The sequence below is a fragment of the Leptonotus elevatus genome, chromosome 3, assembly GCF_054856555.1.
Source record: "Leptonotus elevatus isolate MCC_2025b chromosome 3, RoL_Lele_1.0, whole genome shotgun sequence".
In the NCBI taxonomy this organism is placed as follows: Eukaryota; Metazoa; Chordata; class Actinopteri; order Syngnathiformes; family Syngnathidae; genus Leptonotus; species Leptonotus elevatus.
The window spans coordinates 29,188,770-29,208,522 of record NC_141241.1 but is presented as its reverse complement, the minus strand read 5'-3'; the positions used below and the strand labels follow the sequence as shown (position 1 = coordinate 29,208,522).

At 41.6% G+C, this 19,753-nt stretch overlaps 1 protein-coding gene and 1 long non-coding RNA gene across 4 annotated transcripts in view; one reads left to right on the top strand and one right to left on the bottom strand.

Annotated features, from left to right (window-relative positions):
* The window catches only part of arnt2 (aryl-hydrocarbon receptor nuclear translocator 2), a 132,448-nt gene that overhangs the window by 70,874 nt on the left and 41,821 nt on the right, over window positions 1-19,753 (bottom strand). For all 3 annotated transcript variants that reach the window (XM_086071335.1, XM_086071336.1, XM_086071337.1), the window contains one exon: window positions 3,148-3,250. In XM_086071335.1, coding sequence (XP_085927461.1) covers window positions 3,148-3,250 — 103 coding nt within the window. The remainder of the gene's footprint in view (window positions 1-3,147; window positions 3,251-19,753) is intronic.
* On the top strand, window positions 4,634-18,050 carry LOC147178127 (uncharacterized). The gene is made up of 3 exons (XR_015094368.1): window positions 4,634-5,104; window positions 14,606-14,756; window positions 14,954-18,050. It is a non-coding gene; the product is annotated as an uncharacterized LOC147178127 (long non-coding RNA).

Sequence of the window (19,753 nt, the reverse complement as noted above, 5' to 3'; positions counted from 1 at the left end):
AGACATGTTAGAAGATAATTGTTGAAAATGTGCAAAACCTCAAACATGGAGATACACCATTAAACTGTTTCCCACCATTCTAGTTTCTGTCAGTTTTGGGCACTGGCACTTTTCAGATGGCCCACATTTCTGTGTTTAAGATCTTTTCTTGTTGGTCACATGAAATACGTACATACATACATACATACATACATACATACATACATGGCTTATAATTGCCGTGCAGCGCCGAATACATTAAGAGTCAGTTTTATGTTAATCTGCTAAACCGATAGGCGACAGCATTTCACCACTGCAGCTTAGAGGCAACAACAACAAAAACAAGAGTGTGGCCTGTGTGTCCAAAGTAAGTGTTATTTTACAGAGTTGTAGATTACAGATGTAATTATTAAGCTTCACCTTTGCACCGATACTTCTCCAGTTTTAAAAGTTGGCACAATTTTCCATTTCCTTGCTTGTCATAGGAAACACTGACATTCGAACAAAAGGAATTTTTGCCATTTTCACTCACAGAAGAGACTTTGCCAGCAAAAACTGTACTGTTAAAATTTGAATCTTAGATATTAGTGGGCTGGTGTCACGTTATATTTATTTATAACATCTATTTTATTTGATCAATAATGTTTGTATAGCTCAGTGGTTAGGGTGTCTGACTTTCGTAACGTGGTATCCTGGTTCGAATCCGTGACGTGGTGGTCATTTTTTAGGAGTCAACTTTTAAGTGTTGATTTATCTCTGGAAAGTGGGAGCTATGTAAACTCTAAAAAAGTGTAACTTAAAATCAACTCTGTGGGAGTCAATTCAGCACTGTGAGGGCTTGCACACATGGGGCCACCATAGAAACCCCAGACAAAATTAACTAGGACCCAGCTGGGCAGACAAAACCCACATGGGTATGTTGGCAGGGTTTACTGCAACTGACAGACTATGAACTGCTCCCAAGTCGATCACGAGGGGTGTAGGTGAAAATAAGAGGCTGATTTTCTGTGTACGTGTTGATGTAATAGTAAAGTATTTTGTATTTTTATAGTCGTCTTCTTCTTAGAAAAGTAGGTCAGCGTTTTATGTACCTCACTTCCTTTGCATTCGAATACTGTCCTAAGCTGTGATGGTGGCTAAGAACATTGGCTGAATGGTAAAGAGTTGCCGCACCGGAGGAGGTAGGTATGATCACCGATCATCCCAATAAGTAGTAGTAAAAAATGTAATTAAAAAAAGTCGATTGCGGAGGATAAAATGTTGGCCTTTTATAATATTGTGTTAATCATTTTCAAAATACTTCAAAAGAGAGTCATAATAAAAAATAAATAAAAAATCTACCCATAGAGAGGAGGCATACATACGTTAAAATAGTTGGAATGTATGGCATATTTGCGTAAACTGAGTATCATTTAAGTATCTCAATGTCAGGCCGGGTGTCTTTTTTTGGAAATGAAAATATGGTCACCCTAGTTAGGATATGTTGCACACTCACACAAATTTGTAATTGGTGTGTGCACCTCAACTGCCTGCCTACTCAAACCTAGAGCTCATTGCGCATCACTGGTTACAACATGGCATTTTTGAAGGTCTGTTACATCTGCGGCATTGCAACACCGTTTATCTGTGATTGAAACTTTGAATCGCAGCAAAACTAGCTGCCAACAGTCAGTCACTCCTAGACCCTTGTTGCAGACTCCTGCACACTGCACGGCAGTTCAGGCATGTTAGGCCGTGTCGCTCGTAGTGCGGAGGTTATCTTAAAGTGTAAATATGGAGTTTTGTTGAAAGCACAGAATAACATAACCCAACAGCAGTGGCTGTGAAGAAGTTGTAGACTGAGGTGGGTGCGTCAATTAATTTTGAGCATCCGTCATTCGTCAACAGTCATGACCCATTCTGTCATTGTCAATACATCAATATTTAAAGCCGAACCGCATTGTCATCATCAATCCGTCATTCCTCAGTAAAATGGGCGTCCGTCAAATCATTAAAATGGGCATTCCGTCAATGACGGAATCCATTAGTACTGACCCGATTATTGGTGGTTACATTGGAGCGCCTCATCCACACGAGCACTCAAATTAAAGGCCGTGCCTAGACACAGCAGAAGGAACAATGCTGCTTTAAGCGCTCAGTCCGCTTAACGTTGCTTGCGTTATGTTGTTATTGTTTTCTTCACTTATGTCGCCACAGATAGTATGTGCACACGGTCATAACTGCAGACTGCCGCGCACGGCAAACAACACCTCCCCTTTTTAGGACCCTTTGCTGTTCAATAACCTGCCTGACTTAATATGGCGCACCGAAGGACCCTTAGTTGTAGTTAGCAGCTGTGGCTCAGGGTGTAGAGACGGTCCTTCATTAACCAGAAGGTCGGCAGTTCGATACCCGCTCTGCCCAAATCATGTGTCGTTGTGTCCTTGGGCAAGTCACTTCACATACATTGCCTCCAGTGCTACTCACACTGGTGTGTGGAAGGTGCTAATGTTTGGTGGTGGTCAGACTAGGTGCACACTGGCAAGCCCCACTTCTGTTAGCCTGCCCCAGGACAGCTGTGGCTACTTAAGTAGCTTACCACCACCACAGTGTGAATGTGTGAGTGCATGAATAATGTATCCATTGTAAAGTGTCTCGAAAAATGCTATATAAATCAGGTCCATTGTTGTTATTATTATAACAAACTGCCTGATGTCAAATAAACTAACCAAACTAAAAATGCTTGCATAAACGTAGCAGTAATCAGGAATTTACAACAAGAGCTGTCAACACACATTCATTTAATTTTACCCGCCAAATTTGAAACCAAAACTGAAAAAAAAAAATTGCTCTAAGCGCCACAGATATGGATCCACACAAATAAATGACATGTGTAGTTTGGCAGCTTTGTGATAAAGTGCTGCCTTCATGTGAGTGTGTGACTGTTATATTAGTGTTTCCTTTATAAGGGCTTATGTGTGCTTCAGTCAGACACAAAAGACTCTTTGTTACATGCGGGGGATAGTGATTGGGCCAGTCCGCGAAAATGTGCGTATTATAGACGTCCATGAAATCCATTGGACAAAATAGTAAATCTAAATAAATGCATTAAAAAACATATTGAAAAACAATTGGGTTTAAAAAATCTGCGACTATGCGAATCATGTAGCATGCGGGGGTCGACTGTACCTCATACGGCAGATGAAGGAGCGCCTGGAGCCCATACACATTCTCATGGAGGACTGTTGCCCCTCCTTTTTTACTGTTCCTGTCTTCAGGTCAAGAATCCGTCCTATTAACAGAGAGAGAGAGAAAGAGAGAGAGACAGCAGACTGTTTTCAAACAAGTACTGGCGCTTTGAATTACATGTAGATGCATAGTAATACAGGCCAGTTTATGGCAGGCTGCTTCTTTCATATTCTAATAACCTATTCTACCATTTAATGCTAAGACCATTAAATGAGCATCATGGCCTGAGAAGTATACAGTGATCCATCATCTTACTTATAGTCTCCACACAAGAGGATGACAGAATGATAGACACACTATAATAGAATACTTTCCCTCCAAGTTGCAATTATTTTGTTTGCAGAAACAAACTTGTTTAGTCAAGTGCTATTTAAATGTACAGTATCTATAATCACTTTTGACTAGGAGAAATTATTTTATAATACCTTTATTTATAGGACAAATATAGTCATAATCAGGGATGCACTTAAGCAGTATGCAGGTGGTCATGTGTACAGAAATATTTTGAAAGACCAAAAAAATTCTAGTTCGTCCGTGTGTGTGCACACAGGCCTTATGCACTGTAGCTCAGGATGTGTTTGAGGAATATACGGAAGCAGGCGAGCTTCCGGTTTCTGTTTATTCTAAGCTACAGGAACACCATCTAGATAAAAAAATAACCTCATTCTTTAAAATTGTGTTAACATACAGTGAGGAAAGTAAGTATTTGAACACCCTGTGATTTTGCAAGTTCACCTACTTTGAAATTATGGAAGGTTCTGAAATTGTCCTCTAGGTGCAGTGACATGACAAATTGAACAAAGGCTCTTGCATCAGCCAGGGCCAAATGCTAAACATGGAATGCCCAGTAAGTCATTAACTAAGCAGTTTGTGCGAAACGTACTCACGACTAGACGAGGCCGCGAAAACTAGACCAGAAACAGAGAGAAGGAATCGTGGATCAAAAGACATGGAATTAGGTAGCTAACTATCATTCATTGGGCTGTGGAGGCAAGCAGATGAATCGTCCGACAGACAGAATGTATCTTCCGCTGTTCCCTTTACAGTCTGTGTTCGCCTCTCATAGGTTGCTGATTACATCAGGCAGTTGCAACACAAAGGATAGCCTGAGTGCACAAACATGACAGTACCCCTCCATCAAAGGATGCCCCTTGGTGGACCAACTGGCTTAGACAGGTGGAGGGAGTGGAAGTCGCGCAGTAACGACGGATTGAGAATCCAGGAGCGGGGAACCCATTGCCGTTCCTCAGGTCCATAGCCTTCCCAGTCGACCAAATACTTCACACCCCGACCTCTCCGCCTAGAATCAAGAATTTCACTGAGTGTATAAACTGGCTCACCATCGATCAGTCGAGGAGGAGGAGGAGGAGGAGGAGGAGGAGGAGGAGGAGGAGGAGGAGGAGGAGGAGGAGGAGGCACCCTCGGCGGGCTCAGTGGACTTGAAAGAACTGGCTTGATCAGTGAAATGTGGAATACCGGATTAACTTTTTGAGAGTCGGTGGGAGCTTGAGCTTGACAAGAGACTGGATTGACCACGGACTCGATTTAGAATGGGCCGATGATCCATCTTCCTGGACCCCCCAGCCAGATGCATATTCCTTGTGGAGAGTCACACTTCCTGACCCGGGTGGTAGTCGGGAGCAGGTAGCCGCCGACGGTTAGCGATCTGTCGATTGCGATCTGTCGATTGCGATCTGTCGATTGCGATCTGCGTGAAAGTGCCGCTCTAGTCTCCCGCCACATCCACTGGGCTCTCCGGAGGTGATGCTGTATCGATGGGCTACTTTCCCTTCTTGCGAGGGAAACAAGGGGGGCTGGTATCCATAAGCTGACATGAAGGGGGAGCGGTCTGTGCAGAGGAGACGAGTGAATTGTGGGCATATTCCATCCAAGATAGGTGAGTGGAGCGGCCTCCAAGTCTTGATTGACCCTTTCTGTCTTTCCATTTGTTTGTGGGTAATAGCCCGAAGAAAGGCTCGCTGTGGCTCCAAAATTTCGTCCACACACAGGATATGAACTGGGGGCCTCAGTCCGAGACAATGTCAATGGGAATTCCATGTACTCGGAAAACATGGCGGGTTAACAAGTTTGCAGTCTCAAGGGCGGATGGCAGCTATGGCAGGGCGATGAAATGAGCCATTTTAGAGAAACGAAGCAGGGAGGCCAGTAATATAGTCCAATGGCACATGTGATCACGGACGTGATGGAATGGGTAAAGGTCGTAGCAATCCTGCTGGAGGTCGATGGGAAGCCTTACTGCAGGCACAAACTGAGCAGGCACTGATAAACTCAACTATTTCCCACTGCATTCTAGGCCACCAAAACTTCTGAGCGATGAGTAAATGTGTGTGTCTTACTCCGGGGTGGCAAGAGACCCCCGAAGCATGGTGGGGGATTTCTTGGACTTTTCTATCTCTAACCGTAACACTCCCACCACTCACTTGGAACAATGGTCTCGTTGCTGGTGTCCTCCACAGCAGGATCATTGATCCAAAACAGCGTATCGGGTTTGGTGTTGGAGGAGCTATTTCTGTAATTCACGGTAAAGTTGAACCGGGCGAGGAATAGAGCCCAACGAGCCTGTCTGGATTTGAGTCGCTTGGTGGTGCGGATGTAGGCCAGGTTCTTTTATAGTCTGTGCTTGCCTCTTATAGTCTGCTGATTACATCAGGCAGTTGCAACACAAAGGATACAGTCTGAGAGCACAAACATGCCAAACACACTACGAATCAGTATATATATTTCCCCCCCCCACTGCAGTCCATAAAAATATAAATATTGCAAATTAAGCTTTACACACACAGCTTAACACCCATTAGGTAGTAAATATTAAATAAAACATTGAAAACAAAAAAATGATAGAAAAATAAATGTGTCATTTCCTACTGCATGTGCTGTATTCAGCAGTATTTTCCCGAGTTTATAAACACCTTGTTCTGTAAATAGTTTATTTACTATTGTTTACTATTGATCAAAAGCATTGTCAATAGTTTTCAAATAAACAAAAAATATAGAAACTTTTGATCAATCCATATCAATTTCAAACTAAATTGTTGTTTTTTTCAATTTCATACAAAAAATACAGTAATGTACTGATGTAAGCCCCACCCATTTTTGTTAAACCACGCCTACCTCTGGGTAAACAACACCCACTTCGGTTTATGCCACGCCTACTCCGAATACAGACACAGATAATTTAGATGGTGGAACAGATACAGATAGTGCTGTACTCGCTCATCCCTAATTATTACCCTCTTCTATTTTCTAGCAATTGCTCCAACAGTTGATCTTCAAGCTGCTTGGCAATTGCCCCGTAGCCCATTTCACCCTTGTGGAGAGGTCTACTATTTTGTCCTGGTGTCTTTTGACAGCTCTTTGGTTTTGCCCATGATAGCCGTTGTAGTCTGACAGATTGTGAGCTGCACGTCTTTTTATGCACCTAACAACGTCAAAAAGGTGCTGCTAAATTAGATTAATAAGTGGATTGGCGGTGGACTTTCTGATGGCAAAATAACAAGTCTTTGAGGGCCAGAATGCTTGCTGATTGGCACGTGTTCAAATACGTATTTTCTGCTCTAACATACAAATAAAAAAAATTTTAAATCATGCAATATGATTTCCTGAGTTTCTATTTTAGATTGTTTCTCTCACAGTGGACATGCACTCATTAGGAAAATTTAAGACCCCTCCATAATTTCTGATTACGTGAACTTGCAAAATCGCAGGGTGTTCAATTACTTATTTTCCTCACTGTAGATTTTGTGGGCTTCCCATTCTACAGTTAGCAATATATGCTAGTCAAAGTTGAGTTGAGCGTGCAAGTCTATGTTCACACAAACCTGTATGTACTGCGAAACAGCAAATACATGTAGCTCATAAATCAGATACGGTGCTGTAAACGCTTTGCTGACATTTGGATGACTTGAAAAATTAATAAAGCAATGTGGTACTTACGGTAGCTTGACATTATTTCAGCAACTGTGAGTATATTTTAAATAGTTTGATGGTATTTGATGGTAGGAGACCGGAAGTTAGCACGCTTCCATACACTAAATGCGGAAATGATGTGTGCATAGAGTCCATTCGTCATTAACTCTTTGACTGCCAAGCATTTTCAGAAAAGAGGATATGTGGGTGCCAGCTGATTTAAGCATTTTGACTGATCTTTCAAGGTCCACAGAAAATGTTGTGTTTGGACTATGGAAACACAGACACTACCAAATGAAAGATTGAACTCTCATCTTTCATCAGAAAAAAAAAGTTTGTTTCTACCTTATTCCGTTTTTCAATAATCAACAATAGAAAATAGGTTAGTTTCACCCAAATGCTCTGTTAATACAGATACAGAGAAATCAAGCTTTTTGTGAAACGATATTATTTCATGCACTCTAGTGAATTTGACACCTTTTTTTTTCCATGAATGATGCCACAAACACCTAAACAGTGCTTTACTTCTGTAAAACACTACCACCAACAATGAAAAAGTGTTTTTTGATAGCAAAATACGTTTATTTACATTCAACAGTGTAACAATTTGACAAAACAATTTGGCAAACTATTTACAAATGTGTGCAACTGTGGTACTATTTACAATTGTGTGGATGTTTCAACTACACAGTTTTTCTTTTTGTGAAGTATATTGTGTAAAACTACCCTGTGTGCAAGGGGACGCAGCAGGATTTGCACCACAGATTAGTTTCACTGCGATTGCCCCTTCGCGTGCACTTTCTTGCCGGCCTTTTTTTCCGGGGAGTAGCAGGTATAGACTGCAGTGTGTGTTTGGCCATGTTATCATCAAGTCTACTCTCAGGATCATGATACGGAGACCTGGTGTTACGTCTGGCTTCCTCATGTCCTTCAGTTCCTATACCGGGTGGTAGATGTTCTGATCCATCTTATCCACTCCATTCATGGTGGCATCGTAGTCCAGAACCAGCGTCTTCTCCGTGATCAGACTGTACCCACTCCTCCGATGAATATGCATTGGACTCGGGGTACTCTTCATTGTCCGATTGAACGTCCACCTGTACAGAAGTGCTCGTTTTCCGCCGTTAGCATCGCTAGCCGGCGAGGCTTTACGACGCGATCGAACCCGCCGCATCAACGCTTCCAACTTCGGCGTCAACCTCGGAGTCACCATCATCATCATCAATGTGCTCTTTAGCATTGGTCGATGCTTTTCGTCTTTGAAAAAAATGCTCAAGCGTGAGCTGCTTGCAACCGGTCGCCATTTTCGCTTCCTCAGCCATTCTCCCCTCAACACCCTAGCTCCGCCTCACGTCTTCTACTGACGCCTACCCGACCTTGTCCAAAGAGAGTCATCGCTGCCATCTAGTGCTCAAAAATAGTCATTATACTAACTCGACCTGCTTGATACTTTCAGCACAGCTTGCCAAGGCTTTCCTCCACCCGTTTCCAAAAACAAAAACAAAAACAAAAAACATAGTGAACGTCTTTTAATGTCTTTGGCGGCACTCATTTGGATTTTACTAAACGTTATTAAACGTTTTTGGCGGTCAAAGAGTTAACCTCCTTTTAGCCAAAGCTGGCCTTCTGCTTTCAAGCAATCAACATTAAGCACGTTCCTTGGTGTTCCTCCACCTCCACCAAAGACACAATGTACTGAACCAGAAGCAAAGTCAAAATGTACGTTGTCATAGAAATGGTTAGAAGAAGTTGCGTGGCTTCAGACAGATGATGCACGCACTGAAATGTGGTGCATGTCAGAAAACCCCTGCTTTGACTGATTAAAAACTACCAATTTTATTAGGTGACAAAAAAATTCAGCCACCCAGCTTTTAATAAGCATGCGAACAACCGGCAATTATTGGCCACTATTTCGAGTAGACACAGCCAGCACCAGACACCCACACGCCCACTAGACAGACGGCATGTCAAACTAACCCAAGAACAGCATCAAGCCTGACAGAAATTTTCCTTCTTGTCTTTCACAAAGAAAGACATGCACATACTATGTGTTCATACTAGAGTTGGGTATTGCCAACAATCTCACTATACAATGCGCATCACGGTACAGGGGTCACATACGATTTGTATCGTAATAGATGTGTATCCTGATACATGGCCTTCAGGGCAATACGTACCGTATTCTGACATTTTACATTACATTAGTGTTAATTTCAACAAAACAAAAATTTAACAAAAATAATTTCGGCAACACACATTTTTCACCGGACTAAAACTAGACTAGACTAAAAGCTTAATTAATAAACAATAACTGGGACTAAATCAGTATGCATTTTCGTCGACTAATGAAGACGAGACAATAATGTACTTCACTTAATAAAAACTGGACTAAAATCTATTGACATTTTAGTTCATAAACAAAAACAAGGTGAAAACTATATGATTTTGTAAAATCTTGTCTCTACTAATCTGTCACTGTGACACCCCATCTAAAATATGCCGCTATAGCGTGTGCAACATGCACAAACAAACACATGGGAGAGACAGAAGGTGGATTCACAGTAAAAGGTTAAAAAAAGGAAATTATAGTTATAATGTAACATTAATCCAACACCTATGACATTCCAACAATAATGTTAATCCAACCGCTAACTAATGCTGGCTAATTTACTAGCAAAAAGCATGGAACCACTTGTTTATATACGGTTGTAATTGTGTGTCAAGTTGTTTTTCTTCAAAAAGATGAGACATTTTTGGGTGAAATAGTTTTAAATCTGAAGTATTTAACATTATCTGCTGACAAAAAAAATATACAGGGGTAAAACGATTGTCCTGACTAAAATTAGACTAAAACTCACCTACACCTGTGCTTAAAAGGGCTAGGGAATGTAGGGTAGAGAGGTTTAGGGAGTGCCTGCACTGCCAGCTATGGTCATCTACCGCAAATGCAAGCACAAATAACATGTGGCTTCTACAGGTTCATTCTTGTTTGAAAGCAGTATGTTTCTTTCATGTTAAATTCACTGATAGTTTAGTTGCTTGATATTAATCTAAAGTAGATGAAGAGTTTGCGCCCTAAAATGTTGCTTTCCCCTACAATTTTAAGTTAGAGGCGAGTGTGCTCCTAATAAAAAAAAATACAAAATAAAAATGAAAAAGGTCAAGTCTGAAGCCCTGAGGTAGTTACTCCAATATTCAAACAGTCCTACTGATGTCACGTCCACCGCCCTTAAGCAGTGCTGCGTGCCATTTTCACACCAGATTTTTTTTTTAAAGCAAAACAAAACAAAAACAATAGCTCTAATGGCAATAGCAAAAACTGTCAGACTCTTGTCTCATTTTTAATGCACATCAACTTGTCTCAGAAACAGAAACCTTGACCCAGATTGGATTTGTGAATGAAAACGGAATCGTAGGCTAAACCAGAACGAGAGGTACAGGCTTGCTGTTGCTGATGATGTCCTGGGGTCCATTTCACAAAGCATGTTCAACAAACACCGAGACTAACCCTGAACAGCGAGTTGACATGTTCTGAGATGGGAAACTCTGTGTTTTCGGTTCCAGGACAGCTGATTTGAGGTAGTTATATCAATGCAGAGCGTTGCCACTACATTAAAAAGTCCACATCAATGGAGCCCCGATTCATTGAGTCACCACGGCAAAAGGGCAGCGCAGAGCGCGGCGCCGCCCTCTGCTTCCGTGTTTGTTTGTTTTTACCCCTCTCAACTGAAAATCTTAATGCAATCATATGGCGAATTTGAACATGTCTTTAGAAAAAAAGTGCAGCACCGCAGCGACTCCCCATAGAGGAAGGCGGCGTAAGAGAACGTTACTGCTCGGGTCTCAGGGCAATGCATACATTTAAATGTAGTCCTTTGCAATCACAATTATATTGCAGGGGAAACCAGTTGAATGGTAACTCAATTCATTTAATTTAGGTGCAATCCTGCGGGGGAGAAGCGCACTTGACTTAAGATAAAATATAAAAACATTATTCAAACGGTTATATGAAAAAAACAGAGCGCAACACACAATTAATGCTGTGATGTGAGCGCATGACTACGGCTGGTAATGTAGCAAATGTAAGGACTGATTAAGTTGTGTATGATGTAGATGATGGACTGTGATGTGAAATGGTACCGCTCAAAATGATAACTGTCCAGAAATGCCAGCATATCTATGCGCGGTCTGATAACAATCTCACAATTAACATCTAATTCCCTGAGCAATATTGCGGCACCTTCATCAATAGGGCCATTGTCAAAAGGAATGACTTTACGCTATAGACTATAGCCGTATTTACGCAAAAACTCGCCGCAGCAGCGGACTTTGGGAATGAGAAAACCTCGAGGTTCATTGTGAAAAACCTGCAACCGACCAGGTTTGGTTCATGGAACATGTTACTACGGTAAGAGCTTAAATTACCTCCTTTTATGAAACAGGCTACCTCTTTTTCTCTGGTTTCAGTTACCTTCCTTTCTGAAACGGAAAACGCAGAGTTTCCCACATTTCAGGGTTTCTTGACCCAGAGTTTTCCTAAACCTGCCTGAGATAGACCCCTGTAATATTACAGAACTCCCATTGCTTAGCAGGAGCTGTTACCAATTTCATTTGGTTTTCAACGTTTGACATTTCATTTGAAAGTAATGGCTCTTTAAAGCACATTTAACTCTTTCAATACATATGACGTATCAATACGTCATAAGCGTCATAGTCGCCGCATACACATGGCATATCAATACGTCATAAGCGGGGTTTTTTATGCAAGAGTGTACAGGAGAGTCTGACGCAGCTTCTGAGTGAAAGATCAGGCTTGACTGTTAACAATGACAGCAGGTGGCAACAACTAAAACCAGCCATTATCATGCAAGGATCATGTTGTAGAACAGAGGTGGGCATCGAGGGCCGGGGTCCTGCAGGTTTTGCATGTTGCCCTTCTCCAACACAGCTGATATATGATCAGCTCATGAGCAAGCTCTGCATAAGCCTGATAACGATCCTGTTGATTGGAATCAGCTTGTGTTGGAAGTGAGAAACCTCCAAAACCTGCAGGACTCCGGCCCTTGAGGACCGAGATTGCCCACCTCTGTTGTAGAAGAAGAGAAGCAGGAAGTGTAGGAGTTGGCGTGGTGGAGTAGCGTGTTGGAGTAGTGTGGAGGCAGCGGAGGGAGAAAGTAAAGTGTGAGTGATGGACAGAAGTCAAAAACAGTTACACTGGATGAGTGCTTTTTGGCTGAAAAAGCATCCTCGTCAAAGGATGATGGCGGCGATCAAGTTGCCAAAGAATGACGCTTCGTTCGTCAAATAAACGCGTCAAGCAGCCGTTGAGAAATGCTCCGCCGGTCACGTCTAGCAAAGAAGACTATACGGATGATGACAATTACACCAATTTTGAGGATGACAAGTATGAGCCGGATTTGGATCCTGACTTTTCTGATGAGTGTGTGCCTTCAGACTGGAGATCAATCAGCAGGGAGTCTTTGCCAGACCCCGCTCCAGAGCAAGGAGGTAAGAGCTGCTAGCCTGCAAGTTCCCCTTCGTAGCTCATACCCCCAATGCCCTCATAATCATCATCATTTTGTCCTACCATAGAATGAAGTTGCCAATAATACTAATAATACATGTACAAGTTGTGCATCTTGTAGATGTAGTGGACAAATATATGGGTGTATGTGTGCAGGATTGCTAGGTTGATAGATGGACTTGTGCATTGTCATTGTTTTAGTTATAATCAGTTTTCGAGAGAGGTGGGAAAATGTCAATCTGTAGCAAAAAACAAAACAAAAAAACAGACAGACTTGTGTATTGTCATTGTTTTAGTTATAGTCATAGTTTTGGAGAGAGGTGGGAACATTTCAATCTGTAGCAACCAAAAAAAAACTGTGGTAATTTAACTTTTTTTTTTTTATCAATTACAGATGCATCCACCAGCTAGAGAGCTCGGCCTTCCTTTGTTGGTGCAAAGAAAGGTGAATAAAAGTAGCTTACTATACTTCATAATGCAGCAATAAAATATATAATATTTACAATTGTTTATGTTTCTATAATTTACAGATCGCGCATTTAGAAGTCGTGGGGGGATGGTTGGAGCTGGCAGGGAACCGGATGGCAGCCGAAAGGCATCCCTTTCACTGAGACCGGATGGATGCTGCGGCACATTGCGGATTCCACCAACCGGATTACTATTATTTTGAGGCAAACCCCAGTGCTCGCAAAAAGTTACGTTGGAGACCAGTTTCTGTTAAAGAACTAAAATTATTTTTTGGACTCAGTTTTATTACAGGATTTGTAAAAAACAAAACAAAAACAAAAAACACCTTCACATTGTATGTATGTGGTCTGTGTATCATCTGCACACAAACCCCATTTTGGACAAACTATGGCAAGGAACAGATATCAAAACATCCTTTGGTTCCTTCATTTCAATACTTATGCATCATATGATTGCATGTACAGAGTCAACCAAGTGTTGACCTACAAAATTTAAGACCCTCTTCCAGCCAAACAAAACTATCTGTATTGACGAGGCGGGGACGCCTTTCATTTAGGGTTTAGAACACACAGAAACCTGTCAAATATGGAATAAAATCCTACATTTTATGTGATTCTCAAACCGGGTACTGTTTTAACCTGCTGCCATACAAGGGAGATGCATGCACCCTGGGGAATATTGTTTTTTTATTGCGGAATCGCCTAATTGGACATGGGTACACATTGTTTATGGACAATTTTTATAACTCTGTGGACATGTGTAGTCGTCTGCTTCAAGCAAAAACTCATCTGTGTGGGACTCTTGGAAAGAACAGGGGGGAACCTGAACTCATAAAGGAGGCCACAAAGAGCAGCTTGGGGGCGGAGGGAGAAATTGCCTGCCACAATGGACAGATGCTGCTGCTTGCGTAGCTGGACAAGCGGGTGGTCAGGATGATCACCACCAGCCACAAGGACAAAATGCAGCAAGTCGAGATGTGGGAAAAAAGGAGAGAGGAAGAAAGTCAGTGTTCTGAAGGCTCAGTGTGTTGTGTAGAAGGAAAACATTATTTAGATGTTTGAGCTGCCACAGAAGAGAAAATAGCAGTGTTAAAGTCAAAGTTGTGCTTGAAATGTCTGTTTTTACAAAAGGCCCTTTTTCTCCTTTTTTTGTTCAGGAATGGGAATTTTCACAAAACCTAGCCATATTCAACCACTGATAGCCAAAGAACGGAATAAGATAAAAAATAATGACGAACATTATGCATAGCTCCACAAAGAAATGTCTGTTCTTTTGTGTGGTAATCTTCCCTGACATTGAAATAATTTGCCTGCCATTAAATTAAACTAATTACACAACATTTAACTGGTGTTAATGGGGTATATATGTGTTTGAAAGCAATTAACATGCATAACATAAACATAGCTACAGAATTATCTCTTTAAAGTGTGTACCACGTCTTGGTCCTTTCGTAACACCATGTTCTGTTGTGTATTGAAGCAGAGTTTGTGCACCGTATTAGCAAAGTTGAAGATATAAGACCTAAGCAGAACAAACAGGATTCATCATCTTTGGAACAGGACTGATAACTTCCAGATGGAAAAGGAATTTGCACCATCTTCCAAATATGAACTTGACTGGAGCTTTGCACGTGAGTGTGGTGGCATTCTTTCCTGATCATGGTAAAAACATTTGGGCTGAGAAAAAAGTCGGCTAACTCAGTTAAGTCGACCACAAAAATTGGTAGACACAAAAAGTTCTGCCTTGAAACTATCATTAATAATTTTAAAACCATATTTTTGGCACCCGCAGAACTAATGTTTGGCCATTTCTGTGTTTCCGCTATAGAGGCTGACAATTCCCCGGAATCTCGGAAAATGTCCATTGAGATGAAAATGCCTAGGGTTTGGGGTCGTTTGTAACTGAAAAAGGACAAAAATAAAGTTTTATGTAATTGTTGCAAAGTGGATGGAGACTTGAACAACAAAATGTGACCCGCGTGACGCGCCAGTCGGCAGACGCCTGCTGCTAGAGGTAATAACACAGCTTTGGTGTTTTTAAGTGAATTAACACCAAACAAACTTAATGTTTGTCACAGTACGTCCCATCACTAAGGGAGCAAAGTGTCTTTCACGGAATTGTTGTGACTGGTTAATAGGGCTGGGCGATATGGCCCAAAATTCATATCACAGTATCAATTTCATCCCTTCACGGATATGGTCTATATCACATAGGGCTGGGTATTGCAAACAACCTTACGATACAATGCGTATCATGATACAGGGGTTACGATATGATACGTATTGCGATGCATATGTATTCCAATAAATGGTCTTCAAGGCGATACGCATCACGATATTTTACATGCATTTTTATTATAACAGTCTTATGTATACCTAAATGATATGTTTATGATGCTGGATGGCATTTTTTTCCGTTAGCAGTTCTTCTGGTTTACCACCAACTGGCATGCCTGGTCTAAATGTGCGCACACAGCAGAGCAAGGAAGCGCTTTCACAGACACACCGGGAAACTTTACAAATGGGCATGGGCCAATATGAGCAAAAATATCCAAGTATTAAAATTACAGCTCTAAAATGTGCTTATTTTATATATTCGGAGAAATAAAAATACTTTTTTTTCATTTAACACATTCGTTTTTAAACAAAATATAGGAAAATTGGTGCATTAACTCTAACTCTAAGATGTATCAATACGTCATAAAAGTCATAGTCAATGCGTACATGTAATGTATTTATACGTCATAAGCGTTTTTTATGCAAGAGTGTACAGGAAGGTCTCACGCAGCTTCTTACTAAAGATTAGGCTTGACTGCAATGTTATTTAAAAAATAACGGCTAGCAGGTGGCAGCAAGTATAAGATCAGCCAGTTTCACGCAAGGATCTTGTTGCAGAAAAAGAGGAGGGAATGTAGGTTGGGACTGGGAGTATCGTCTGTCACTAGTGTAACAAATATTGCTCATCACCCTCTTTTTTTAAATTTGCCTTTTTAAACACTTCTCCCTGAGGAATGTGTGTGCAAGCCTCAACCCTGTGTTTTCTCAAACCAACCAGAGACAGTTCAAAAAGGAAAAACTCTTTGAATTTCCCTCCAGCAGTGACTGGATTTCATTTTTACAACCCACAGGAAACACATACCTCAGCGCCTACCTAGATCTAAAAGCCTGTTTAGCAAGCAGACTAGCGATAAGACTGCTTATCAGTCCCCAGACCACTTTTATGGTCTGGGCTATCCACAGGAATCAGCCATGTGTTTTGGGAACAACGCCCCTTGGAAGTTATACGGTACAACAGTGCCCTCCAGCGGTCACTATTAGTATTATCCTCAAGAATCCTGCCGCTCATAATTAATCTGAAGTCTACATAATTCGGGACATAAACGGACTCTATGTACATGACTGACATCAAGTGACTTCTGTTGTTTATCTTTGTACACAATCTGTATGTCTATCTCAAATGAATGATGTGTGTAACTTCTGCAGCCATCTAAATTCAGCTAATTAGCAAGCTTAGCGGATTCAATAACTTTATGATCACGGTAATGTTTGAAATGTGTTCAGAATGATAAATGAAGCATCTGGCTTATCAATTCTGATAAAAAATTATCAAATGCTATCCCAAAAGCTTGGTCTCAGTTGACCAAGTCTGCTTCAAGCGCACGGAAGAGGCGGGACTAATGCTTGACCCCCCAGGGACACAAGTTGCGAAAGAACTTCCCCCTTTTCTTCGCTCCTCTCTTCTTCGCTCTTCTCCCTCTTCGCTCTTCTTGCCCCATGAACTTCTCATGACCATAACGAGAAAAGTTGCCCCCGAACACGCTGAGAGCTACCACGTGGCTTCCTTCTTTGAGCCCCGGACTTGAGCCACGCCGCGCGCCCTAAAGCACGCATCACGCAAGGACTCGCAACCACACTGCGCGTCCCAAAACGCGTGTCTGTTCCTGCCGAGCACTGACCCAGCTACCTTCCGTTCTCTGAATCACCCAGCGCCCCGCCGACCCGGTTCCACGACGGCTGTTAGGCATCGCGCCGCTGCGCGCCAGCGATCCATTTCTGCTCCAGCCGTGCGCCCGAGACGCCCCGCAGCACTCAAACCAACTGACTGCGGCCTCTCAACCGCGCAAGCACATCACCACCAACCGGGACTTGTGCCAGCCAAGGACCTGCCGCGGCTTCCACGCCGCACGCGCACCTCGCCACCAACCGGGGACCTGCAGCGGCCTCTCAGTCGTGCGCTCATCACCATCAGCTAGAGACTCCAGTGCAGCATTCCAGCTGCGCGTGCGCCGACTGCCCAGATCGCCTCCAACGGAGTTTTCTTCAACTGAGGATCGACGCTCGCTGAGTCCTTCTCTCTCCCGTGCATCTGAACCAGTCCGTAAGTGCGCCTTCATTGCAATCTGATCATATACCACTGGCGCAACGCTTTAATTCAAATATAAAATGATTGACAGGTCAAAACGCTTCCACCTCCATATTCCTCATCTACCTTTTTCATTCCCTTTTTATCTTAGTTCGTTAGGTTGTATGTTTTCTTTTTATCTTTGATTCACATTTTTTATTGCGTTTCATTAATAGGTTAGGCTGTGACTGATATGTGTGTGTTTACTAAATAAATTTATTGTCTAGAAATCTATTTCTGCCGAATCATTTGTGATTACTGAGTGGATTAGTAATTATCTTATTAAAGCAAATAATTCCATGATTAACTAAAGTAGCAATTTCAGATTATAAATACTTGATAATAGGATTTTTATTGTTTATTTTGCTTAATTACAACCCCCCTCAGTACCGTCTAAATTTCTCGGTCGCCATTACGGCAACCCAAATAATCGCTACACTTGCGTGGTGTAGTAGCGCAGGGAGGGAAGAGGAAGTAGAAAATAAGTGATGGGCAGAACAAAACAGTTAACCCAAGAGGATTGCTTTCTGACACAAAAAAAAAAGGCATCCTCATCGGCTCATCAAAGCATGACGGCAGCGATCGAGTTGCTGCACGTCAAGGTATGACGCTTCGTTCGTCAAGCAAATGCAACGAGCAGCCGTCGAGCGATGATCCGCAGGGTTCACGGCTCGTTTCGCCAGTCACGTATGGATGCTGTGTCAGAGCTGGAGTCAGACCAGCCAATTTTTTTAGGTGCAATAAACTTCTATTTTGTTATCAAAAGCACTTTTGGGAATGTTGTTTTTGTTGTTTTATAGCAGGAAAACATTATTTAGATGTTTTAAGCTGTCACAAAGGAACAAATAGTAGTGTTAAAGTCCAAGTGCTTGAAATGTTTGTTTTACAAAAAGCTATTTTTCTATGTTTTTTTGATCAAAAATTGGAATTTGGACAAAGCTTAACTATATTCTAACGCTGATGACTAGAAGTGAGTCTTTATTTTTGGTCTGTTCTATGTTTATATAGCAATAGAAAACAATGTTCTGCGGGCCTTGCAAGATCATTCAAAATCCAATAAAACAGCTGGCATTGAAGGGGTTGGTCCAATGAAAATGGCTGGGATTAAAGGAGTTAAGAAACATGTACCTAGGGATGGGTACCTTTCACATTTGAACCGGTACTGTTCCAATTCTTGGTACCTGGGAATCGATACCGGTACTCAACAGTACCAATTTTCGGTACTTTTGTACTCTCTTTCTTTATGTATTTAATGTATGTATGTATGTATGTATGTATTTATTTATTTATTTATTTTGTTTATTTCTTTGCTTGATAATAAATGTTCATCATTTAAAACGGACCTCTCGGTTTCTGCAACTATGTACTGCACCTAAAAGGTAGGTAACGGCTCTCAGCGAGTAAGGATGCCACCGGGGAACCGGGGACATTGCCATCCTCTCCCCGGCGCGGAGGCTGTCATACTCATACTTCATAAAACTGTATTTTGTTTGGCTTGGCGCCGTAAAAATCTCTCTCTTCCAAACCAGAAAATGTATTTTTAGCGTGTGAAAACCAGCGCGAGTGAGTGACGTCACTATGCTGGTGTATGTACAATGTTGCGTTCAAGTGCGCCATGGAAATTTGTCAACTCCTCTACTCCTAACAGTCACAATTTAGAATGACGTGGTTCAGAACCGAAACATGGCATCGTTTGATTTTACGTGAATCGATGCTCGGAAGCACCATTTAAATCGGTCCGTACTACAAAAAGTACCGTCTTCTGTATCTATCCCTACATGTACCATGTTATGTTTAAATAAATAAGTAAATAAATGTTGATATTCTTCCTCTGTTTTAATTTTTCTTAGCAAGACAGTGGCCAATCACTGGGGAGCTATTTTTAGAACAGATCCGTGGGACATGCAGGCACCTATACATGTACAATTATTTTTTTATTACGTAAAAAGCCATTCTGACGCCTGCGTATCGATACGTGTATTGTAAAGAGGCCCATAACAATATATTGCCATATCAATTTTTTTTTAGCACACCCCTAATATCACAATATTAAATTAAGGTTAAAAAAGATTTTAAATTAATAATATCTCATAAATTATTCATTTCTAGATAGTTTTAATTACATAGTCCATTAGAGAAGCTAAACTGACAAAATAACAATGATGGAACAAACATTAATTAGGATCGCATTTATTGTGCAAGTCTCAAGCCATAGCTAAAAGAGGA